Source organism: Bison bison, unplaced genomic scaffold (genome assembly GCF_000754665.1).
Source record: "Bison bison bison isolate TAMUID 2011002044 unplaced genomic scaffold, Bison_UMD1.0 scf7180017864180, whole genome shotgun sequence".
Lineage (NCBI taxonomy): Eukaryota > Metazoa > Chordata > Mammalia > Artiodactyla > Bovidae > Bison > Bison bison.
Genome location: NW_011494752.1, coordinates 1,874,924 through 1,886,477, shown reverse-complemented (window position 1 = coordinate 1,886,477; position 11,554 = coordinate 1,874,924). Strand labels below are relative to the sequence as shown.

Here is an 11,554-nt window from a genome sequence, read left to right as displayed (position 1 = left end):
AATTCTCACATCCATACATGACTACTGGAAAAACCATAGCTTTGACTAGATGGACCTTTGTTGGCAAAGTAATGTCTCTGCTTTTTAATATGCTATCTGAGTTGGTCATAGCTTTTCATTCAAGGAGCAAGTGTCTTTTAATTTCATGGCTGCAATCACCATCTGCAGTAATTTTGGAGCCCAAGAAAATGAAGTCTTTCATGGTTTCCATTGTTTCCCAGTCTATTTGTCATGAAGTGATGGGACCAGATGCCATGATATTTGTTTTTTGAATGTTGAATCTTAAGCCAGCTTTTACACTCTCCTCTTTTACTTTCATCAAGAGGCTGTTTAGTTCCTCTTTGCTTTCTGCCATAAGGATGGTTTCATCTGCATATCTGAGGTTATTGATATTTCTCCCAGAAATCTTGATTCTAGCTTGTGCTTATATGATGCTTAAGATTGCTTAAGATCTCAGCTTATATGATGTATTCTGCTTATAAGTTAAATAAACAAGGTGACAGTATACAGCCTTGATATAACTCCTTTCCCAATTTGGAGCCAGTCAGTTGTTTCATGTCCGGTTCTAACTGTTGCTTCTTGACCTGCATACAGATTTCTCAGGAGGAAGTTCAGGTTGTCTTGTATTCCCATCTCTTTAAGAATTTTCCACAGTTTGTTGTGATCCACATAGTCAAAGGCTTTGGCATAGTCAATAAAGCAGAAGTAGGTGTTTTTCTGGAACTCTGTTGCTTTTCCTCTGATCCAACAGATGTTGGCAATTTGATCTCTGGTTCCTCTGCCTTCTCTAAATCCATCTTGAACATATGGACATTCTTGGTTCACGTTCTGTTGAAGCCTGGCTTGCAGAATTTTGAGCATGACTTTGCTAGTGTGTGAGGTGAGTGGAATTATGCAGTAGTTTGAACATTCTTTGGCATGGCCTTTCTTTGGGATTGGAATGAAAACTGACCTTTTCCAGTCCTGTGGCCACTGCTGAGTTTTCCAAATTTGCTGACATATTGAGTATAGTACTTTCACAGCATCATCTTTTAGAATTTGAAATACCTCAACTAGTCTATTAGGTATTATACAGATATAGAATATGCAGTTTAAGCATTTTTGAATCTGATATGAACATAGCCCAACACCATTAAGTAATATATTTTCCCCCATGTATTGAAAATATTAATATCATTTTTTTGGGGGGAGGGTTTGGTAATGAGTTTTTTTTTAATATAAATTTATTTACTTTAATTGGAGGTTAATTACTTTACAATATTGTATTGGTTTTATATATTAAATTCTCTTGTGTATTTGTGTCTAGTTTTAGACTTCTTTTTTAAAATTCATTAATGATTTTTCATGCATTAGAATATTAATATATATAATATTAATTTGATCTTAATGGCTACAAGTTCAAGTCTAAAATTGTGGTAATATGCTGCTGCTGCTGCTGCTAAGTCGCTTCAGTTGTGTCCGACTCTGTGCGACCCCACAGATGGCAGCCCACCAGGCTCCCCCATCCCTGGGATTCTCCAGGCAAGAACACTGGAGTGGGTTGCCATTTCCTTCTCCAATGCATGAAAGTGAAAAGGGAAAGTGAAGTCGCTCAGTTGTGTCTGACCCTCAGCGACCCCATGGACTGCAGCCTTCCAGGCTCCTCCGTCCATGGGATTTTCCAGGCAAGAGTAGTGGAGTGGGGTGCCATTGCCTTCTCTGGGTAATATGCTAGTTAACTCAAATATCTGTATGTGGCAAAACAGTAAATGTACACTGGGTTCCCTGCCATGAGAAAATAAATTGAACCTGGGTGGACTCTCAGGCTGGCATTTTAAAGAAGACACTATCCAAGACTGTGATGACATATTAGTCTTGTTAGACTTGTGCTTCCTGTAAATTCTTGTATATAAATTACATCTGAACAGTTCAGAGGAAGCATCTTGTTTTATCCTTGAAAGTCTACTGTTAATTTTTGAGAACTGTCTTCCCACATACTAACCAGACAGGACTATTAAAGGAGCTTGTGGGAATTATGATTTTGCTTTAGCTATTCCTGAAGCAGAGCTTGTTGCAGGAGTTGTGTTACTTTCCTGAAATGATTTATTGCTTACTATTTTCCATCTAGAAGGGCTTGAACAGTGCCAAACAGAGGATTAGCATGGCCAAATGAGATGAGTGAAGGGTACATTTAGTGGATGCTCTATTCACTTGAAATCCATCCTAAGATAAAGTTGACTGGACCACAGAATAATCACTCCAGCCACACTTTCTGATTCATAATTTTATCTCATGGTTTTTACTTTTACAATATCTTCTGTGTCACTTTTGGATCTTTTAAAACACTATAACTCTCCCTGGTGGCAATTGTTGTACATTAAGTGCCTGTATAGAGCAACCCTAAGAAGTCTCACATGCCACTCCTGGGCTACTTCATCCAAGTCATTGCATAGGATGAGGGGTAGCTGTTCCTTGCTATTATGAGTCCTGGGTGCTGAGCTATTCTGTGCTGCTTTCCCTAAACTCTATCTGTGCCTTTTTAAATAGTCCTTTTATTATCCAGATACAGGGGCCATCTCATTCCCATTGTGACCCAGTTCTTGTTGTAAAAGCAGGAAATTATAAGCCTTAGATATTTTAATACTGAAAAAGACAGTGTACACCTCCATTCTTTGATTTAGCACTAACTAATAAAGCATAATGTTAAAGCTATAGTCTGTATCCTTTAATTAGCAGTTATCAAAGAAAAACACATAGGACGAGAAAACATTTGTCAATTCTAGCGTATGAAATGCAGAGAAGGCAACGGCACCCCACTCCAGTCCTTTTGCCTAGAAAATCCCATGGACGGAGGAGCCTGGTAGGCTGCAGACCATGGGGTCGCTAGAGTCGGACACGACTAAAGCGACGCAGCAGCAGCAGCAGCAGCAGCAGTGTATGAAATGAGAGGGCTGTCTGCAAAACATTTCAGTGTAAGTTGAAAAAGGTGAATCTGAAAATGTGTATAAGACATTTCTATGGTAAACTAAGAACATAGCTCCCAGTCTACACTGGGGTGAAACCCACATGATGTCTGTCAGCTTCTATCCATTTTGTCTGTTAACATCTAAATGTTTTCTAGAACTAATAATAAACTCTTTGTTATGTTCACTATTTAGAAATATAGCACAGGTAATATAAACAAATTTTGAGTTTAAAATGTTTTTAATATACTTCTGATTATGAAACAAAACTTATAGACTCTTAGAGTTGTGTAGAAATAGTACTATTGCATATATTCTGACACATTTTCACAGCTAAGAAGGATCGTGTTTACTTGAGTTTTGGTGATGAGAAAGTTAAGTCTCAAAGACTCATGCAGTCTTAAGGGCCCATGCACTCTTAAGTAAGACCAAGGAAGGTGATGAAAGCCTAAAATGGAAGAATAAAACCAACAAGAAGGTGGAGAAATCTCAGAAGTATGAGAAACTAACATTATAAAGGGGTTTTAGTCTGGAAGTACTTAAGTTTTGAGCATCTATTTACTAGAAAGTTTTGAATTTTTATGGAAAAATTGCCATGATCTTTATTAATTTCCAGAAATCTGGATTTAGAAGGTATACTTAGTATTCTGAAAAAGTCTTGTGTTTCGAGAGGAAGACAGGAGAGAAAGAAGGAAGGAAGGAGCAAAGGACAGAGGGAGGAAAGGAAGAAAGGAAAGGAAAGAAGAGGGAGAAAAAAGGACTTGAGGTAGGTTGAGGAGGACTCCTAATGTAAGTAACTGTTCCTGAACATACTCTCCTTCATTTGAAGCAAGATGATCCTTAATGTAAAGTGAGAAAGATATGTACACATACACACATGCACACACACGTTGTATCTTTATCAAATCAAGAGATTTCAGTATTAGGGAAATGGGTGTTTATTAAGAACATATAAAAACAATGTCATATGAGATCATCACAATCTGTATACTTCAGATGAAGACATTACTGGTCTAAGAATAGATGTATTTGAGCCTGAGTTAAAATCATATGACAAATATGTTTTCATCTGTCACTTCCTACAACTGAACACCAACTCTGAAGGCCAAATCAGAAGGAGTTGGCCACTGTGCCCATTCCCCAGTTACTGGCTGGCTCCAACACATTTTATATGATTTCTGAGGACATACTTAGTATGACAAAAATCATGGGCAGAGATTCGGCAACAGGAAGAAGCACAGCACACGGGGCGGGGGCAGGTGGAGATGACACAGGTGGGGCGATAGCAAGTGGTGTGGCAGGAGACCCGGCCACACACTGGGCGCAGGCAGCAGCTGGAGCCACAGCAAGAGGGGCGGCAGCAGCTGGAGATGCGGGAGCAGGTGGGCTGGCAGCACACAGACTGGCAGCACCGGGGCCTGCAGCAGCTGGAGATGCAGCAGGTAGGCCTGCAGCAGCTGGAACCATAGCTGGACCCACAGCAGGAGGGGCGGCAGCAGCTAGAGATGCAGCAGGTGGGGCGAGGGCAGGTGGGCTGGCAGCAGACAGGGCGGCAGCAGCTGGACACAGTGCAGCTGGGACGGTAGCAGGTGGTCCTGCAGCAGATGGTCTGGCAGCAGCTGGGCGGGCAGCAGGTCTCCTGGCAGAGACTTCGGCCACAGCTCTGGTCAGAGCAGACGGAGCCACAACAGGAGCTGACCATGGTGTCAGAGGGTGGAGATTCTAGATGGGTTTCCAGGAGAGTGAATTTCTCCAGTTAATTGTCAAAATGTTTTCCTTTTTTTTTTTTTTTTTGTTTACATACATTTAAGTAATTATCAGAATTTACAATTATGGCTGTCTATTTCATGACTTAATCTTATTCAAAACAAAATTTCTTTTCTAGGTACAATAAATTCTATCCAATCTGCTTTTCCTCTGATTCACACCCACTGGCATCTTCTAGCCCACACTCGTGTCATTGTCCTCCACAGAGGGCTATCACGTGATATTTGGCATCTGGAATTACATTTCTTCTCTCCTCTCCCCTCCTATGTTTTCACCAGGATGGGATTTGGGAAATCATATTTCTTGTTGTATATTTCTTCCCATGACCAATGCAGAAATCCCATCTGCACAGCATGGCACCTTGCATGGGACATGAGAAAAAGGCCCTGTTCTGTGGGTCATTTTTGAGCAGTGATGACGGGACAGTTCTATGTGTATGACACTGATGACCTCTATGCCACTGGAATGGATTTCCTTGGATGTTTCAAACTTTGGATCATGTTTGATATTCTAAAACCCCGGCAGATAATTTATGGTTCCTGCTACTACTAGGTCACATTATTGATTAAGTGGTTACTTTGCTATCTTAAGTGTTTGTGTCATATCTCTCCAGCTTGTCTCTTAGATTCTGTAAGACATAGCCTCATTTTTATTTTTTACCTCATTCCTAATTAAGAATATTTCTTCAGTGGAGCAAAAAAAAAAAAAAAAAGTTGACTAATCAGAGTGTGGCTGTCTTCAGAACTTACTTCCAAAGCTGGGAAATCTATAGAACAAGTTTTTTTGTATAAATTTGAAATGTGAGTAAACTTTAGTAAATTCAACTTTATTTCTACATATCCTCCATTGGTGATAGCCCAACTTGAGAATGCATTAGAATCCTCTGGATATCTTATTAAAGATGGCTGAGACTACCAGGGCTTCCCTGGTGGCTCAGGTGGTGAAAAAAAAAAAAATCCTCCTGCAATGTGGGAGACCTGGGTTCAATCCCTGGGTTGGGAAGATCCCCTGGAGAAGGGTATGGTAACCCATTCCAGTATTTTTGCCTGAGGAATCCCGATGGACAGAGGAGCCTGGCAGGCTACAGTCCATGGAGTTGCAAAGGGTAGGACATGACTGAGTGACTAAGTATGCATGAGACTACTCCCAGAATTTCTAATTGCAGGGTTAAATTTGAGGTTCTGCATTTCCAACAGCCACCCAGATGATTTTGATGTGGGATTCAAGGATCACACTCTGGGATCTACTGATTTGTTCGGTTCATTTAAGCTTTGAGGAATTGCCTATATCAAGTTCCTGCCTTATGTACCAAGCAGACTTGTTGAGTGGATTATCTGAGAGACACATGTTGCCAGTTGTTATTACAAACGTAATGATGTTGCAAATATACTTCACCTCCCAGGAAATTTATGGTTTACTTGGAAGACCATACACACACACACACACACACACACACACAATTGTAATAATTTAGTATAGTAAAGCAACAACAAAGGAGTTCATAGTAGTGTAATTTAACTAAAAAAATTGTGCTGAAGGCAAATTAGCCAACATGACAGTTTGGTAATGACAGAAGTTTATTCATGAATAAATATATCTAGTCAATATTTTTAACTTTATTTTACAATTTATTACATTTTAGGTAAAACATCAAAATGTACAAATCTTAACGTGTTATTTGATGAGTTTTTATAAATGGATACATCCATGTAACCTCCACACCTACCAAGATAGAGCACATTTCTATTACATCAGAAAGTTCCCACAAGTCACTTCATTAAACTTCCCACATCTATAGAGACAATCATTGTTTTAATATTTTTCACCACAGATTAGTTTTGATCTAGAAACTCAAGCAAAAGATATATACTGTAGTCTCTTTTCTGTCTAGCATCTTTAGCTTGGCATATAATCTGTGAGAATTATTAACATTGATGCATTAGGAGCTGTACTGATGAAGTACCAATGTTGCATTTTAGCTATTACCAATTAATTTCATGGAGGGGTGACCAATCATTCCTATTTGCCCAGGGCTTGGGGGCTTCCAAGCCTTAGGACTTACAATGCTTAAACCAGGAAAGTCTCAGGCAAACACAGACAAGTTGGTCATCTTCTGATGACATTCTTAACTGTCTTCATTCTGTTCTGTGGCAGTGATTTATACCATTCTGTCTTTCAGGTCACTTATCCATTCTTCTGCCTCTGTTATTCTGCTATTGATTTTTCATTTGTTGTTATATTGCTCATCTCTGTTTGTTTGTCCTTTAGTTCTTCTGCTGCTGCTGCTAAGTCGCTTCAGTCATGTCTGACTCTATGTGACCCCATCAATGGCAGCCCACCAGGCTCCTCCGTCCCTGGGATTCTCCAGGCAAGAACGCTGGAGTGTGTTGCCATTTCCTTCTCCAATGCATGAAAGTGAAAAGTGAAAGTGAAGTCGTTCAGTCGTGTCCGGCTCTTTGAGACCCCATGGACTGCAGCCTACCAGGCTCCTCTGCCCATGGGATTTTCCAAGCAAGAGTACTAGATCTTATTAAACATTTCTTACATTTTCTCAATTGTTGCCTCCATTCTTTTTCTGCTATCCTGGATGATCTTCACCATTATAATCCTGAATTCTTTTCAGGAAGATTGCCTGTCTCCACTTCACTTAGTTGTTTTTCTGGGGTTTTATCTTGTTACTTCATCTGGGACATAATCCTCTGCCATTTCATTTTGTCTAACTTTCTGTGACTATGGTTTTCATTATGCAGGCTGCAGGGTTGTAGGTTTTGTTTCTGCTGTCTGCCCTTTGGTGGATGAGGCTGTCTAAGAGGCTTGTGCAAGAGAGGATGGTGGTGGGTAGAGCCAGGTCTTATCCCTCTGGTGGACAGGGCCATGCTCATTAAAAATTTAACCTGTTTGTCTGATCTGTAGGACTGTGTTCCCTCCCTGTTGGTTGTTTGACCCTCCCTGTTGGTTGTTTGATCTTGTTTGTCACTGAAGAGACATTACTTTGCCAACAAAGGTCTGTCTAATCAAAGCTATGGTTTTTCCAGTAGTCATGTATGGATGAGAGAGTTGGACTATAAAGAAAGCTGAGCATGGGAGAATTGATGACTTTGAACTGTGGTGTTGGAGAAGACTCTTGAGAGTAACTTAGACTGCAAGGAGATCAAACCAGTCCATCCTAAAGGAAATCAGTCCTGAATATTCATTGGAAGGACTGATGCTGAAGCTGGCCAATAATCTGGCCACCTTGTGGCCAGATGTGAAGAACTGACTCATTGGAAAAGACTCTGATGCTAGGCAAGATTGAAGGCAGGAGGAGAAGGAGACAACAGAGGATGAGATGGTTGGATGGCATCACTGACTCGATGTACATGAATTTGAGCAAGCTTCAGGAGTTGGTGATGGACAGGGAAGCCTGGTGAGTTCATGGGGTTGCAAAGAGTCAGACACGACTGAATGACTGAACTGAACTGAAATACCTTGCCATGTTTTTTCATTAACTTTTATTGGAGCATAGTTGATTTACAATGTTGTTTTAGTTTCTGCTGTACAATAAAGTGAATCAGTTATCCATACTCATACCCACTCTTTTTTTAGATTCTGTTCCCAGGTATGTCATTATAGAGTACTGAGTACAGTTCTCTGTGCTATACAATAGGGTCTTATTAGTTATCTATTTTATATGTAGTAGTGTGTGTATGGGCTTCCCTGGTAGCTCAGCTGGTAAAGAATCTGCCTGAAATGCAGGAGATCCCAGTTCAATTCATGAGTCAGGAATTTCCCTCAGAGAAGGGACAAGGAAATCCAGTATTCTTGGGTTTCCCTGGTGGTTCAGATGGCAAAGAATCTGCCTGTCAAGTGGGAGACCTAGGTTCAATCTCTGAGTTGGGAAGATCCCCTGAAGGAGGGCATGGCAACCCACTCCAGTATTATAACCTGGAGAATCCCCATGGACAGAGGAGCCTGGCGGGCTACAGTTCATGGGGTCCCAAAAAGTCAGACACGACTGAGCAACAGGCTAGGTCAATACAGTGTGTGTATGTCAATCCCAATTTCTCAATTTATCCTTCCCCACTTCCCCCTTGGTAACCATAAGTTTGTTTCTTACATCTGTGACTCTATTTCTGTTTTGTAAACAGGCTCATTTGTACCTTTTTCCCCCAGATTCCACATAAAAGCAATTTCATGTGATATTTGCCTTCCTCTGATTTACTTCACTCAGTTGACAATCTCCAGGTCCACCCATGTCAATGCAAACGGCATTATTCACTTGATTCTTGTATGTGGCTAAGTAATATTCCATTATATACCCATATATATGTGTGTGTGTGTATATATATATACATACACATACGTGTATCTATGCTGCTGCTAAGTCACTTCAGTCGTGTCCGACTCTGTGTGACCCCATAGACGGCAGCCCACCAGGCTCCTCTGTCCCTGGGATTCTCCAGGCAAGAACACTGGAGTGGGTTGCCATTTCCTTCTCCAATGTATGAAAGTGAAAAGTGAAAGTGAAGTCGCTCAGTTGTGTCTGACCCTCAGTGACCCCATGGACTGCAGCCTTCCAGGCTCCTCTGTCCATGGGATTTTCCAGGCAAGAGTACTGGAGTGGGATGCCATTGCCTTCTCCGACATGTACCTATATATATCTATATATCTATATATACCTTCTGGCGAAAGTTGCTCAGCCATGTCTGACTCTTTGTGACCCATGGACTATATAGTCCATGAAATTCTCCAGGCCAGAATACTGGAGTGGGTAGCCTGTCCCTTCTCCAGGAGCTCTTCCTGATCCAGGAATCAAATTGGTGTTTCCTGCATTGCAGACAGACTCTTTGTGGTAATATATATAATATTAAATATTATATGCCACATTATCTTTATCCATTCTTCCATCAATGGACAGTTAGGTTGCTTCCATGTACGGACTACTGTAAATAGTGCTGCAATGAACAGTGGGGCACATGCATCTTTTTGAATTATGATTTTCTGTAGACAGCATATTCAAAAGCAGAGACATTACTTTGCCAACAAAGGTTCGTCTAGTCAAGGCTATGGTTTTTCCTGTGGCCATGTATGGATGTGAGAGTTGGACTATGAAGAAGGCTGAGCGCCAAAGAATTGATGCTTTTGAATTGTGGTGTTGGAGAAGACTCGAGAGTCCAAGGGACTGCAAGGAGATCCAACCAGCCCATTCTGAAGGAGATCAACCATGGGATTTCTTTGGAGGGGATGATGCTAAAGCTGAAACTCCAGTACTTTTGCCACCTCATGTGAAGAGTTGACTCATTGGAAAAGACTCTGATGTTGGGAGGGATTGAGGGCAGGAGGAGAAGGGGACGACAGAGGATGAGATGGCTGGATGGCATCACTGACTCAATGGACGTGAGTCTGGGTGAACTCCAGGAGTTGGTGATGGACAGGGAGGCCTGGCGTGCTGCGATTCATGGGGTCGCAAAGAGTCGGACACGACTGAGTGACTGAACTGAACTGAACTGGATATATTGCCAGAAGTGGAATAGCTGGATCACATGGTAGCTCTATTTTTACTTTTTAAAGGAACTTCGATACTGTTCTCCATAGTGGTTGTACCAAATTACATCCCCACTATTGGTGTAGGGAGGTCCCTTGGAATATTTTTATCACAATAAATTTTCTTAGTAAACACTTGATTCATATGTTTTTATTTTATAAACTTGTGTTTGCAAAACTAAAGTATATGATACATTTGAATAATTATATTGTCAGGTAACATGGTGTATGGGGGACAGAGATTTTCACTTGATTTGTTATATGTGAGATGTTAGGGGGAAATGAAACATAAGAGAGTTTTTGATTACTAGGGGGAGTGTTTCCTATATATTTCCGGGAGATTAAGAAACCTGTTTTTGAAACAGCTGCAAAAGCAGGGTATGTCATCATTATAAAGAAGTGTGAAGAGAATCACAGCCAAAGACCAGTGGTTCACAAAGCAGGCTGCATAATGGAATCAATTGAAGAGTGATTTAAAAACCATTGCTGCCTGGCTTCTGCCCAGACAACTTCTGATTTAACTGGTCTGGTGTATGGTGTGTGTCAGAATTTTTTAAAGCTTCTCAGGGAATCTTACTGTGCAGACAAGTTTGAGACCCACCTCCTTAAGCTATTTTACATTGGAAGCAGAAGCAGCTAAAATATTAAAAAATAATTGGTACCCTACATATAGTGGAGAAAAATGATCCTGAATTTGAAACATTGAACTTTGAGCAATTTTAAATGGAAAAATGGATAATTCTCTTTACTCTTTCTGATGACTCTAATATCAAAACCAAAAGCTATACTTGGATGAAACACAGAACATCGGTTAAGAACCATAATGGGAAATTACTACAGATAGCACATTGAATTTTTTTCAATGAAAATCAAAACATCACTGAGGAGAGACATCATTTGTGTTCTCCTTCTTAAAATTTTTACCTATAATCTGTACCCAAGGCCTCCCATTAGAATACATTAATACAGCACAGAGTTTGAAGAGGGTCACCCCACTCATCTTCACTCCCAGTCATCCATGTGGTCTGGAATTTATGCCTCCTTCACCATGTCTGTGGGCTCTGTGCATCTAGAAGTCCCAGCTCTAAGAGAAGAAAGTTCCCTCCAGGATCTTTGTTTTTTTTTAATTAATTAATTAATTTTTTTACTTTACAATATTGTATTGGTTTTGCCATACATCAACATGCTTCCGCCATGGGTGTACACGTGTTCCCTATCCTGAACCCCCCCTCCCACTTCCCTCCCCATACCATCCCTCCAGCTCATCCCAGTGCACCAGCCCCAAGCATCCTGTATCCTGCATCGAACCTGGACTGGCGATT

The 11,554-nt window shown here is 40.8% G+C and overlaps 1 protein-coding gene across 2 annotated transcripts in view; it reads right to left on the bottom strand.

The window, feature by feature from the left end:
- LOC104990477 (keratin-associated protein 4-9-like) overlaps nucleotides 1-4,644 on the bottom strand; it is a 15,616-nt gene extending 10,972 nt beyond the window's left edge. The window contains exon 1 of one of the 2 annotated variants that reach the window (XM_010842562.1): nucleotides 4,261-4,644. In XM_010842562.1, coding sequence (XP_010840864.1) covers nucleotides 4,261-4,644 — 384 coding nt within the window. The remainder of the gene's footprint in view (nucleotides 1-4,260) is intronic. The other variant, XM_010842566.1, reaches the window with a different exon arrangement.
- Nucleotides 4,645-11,554: the final 6,910 nt, after the last annotated feature.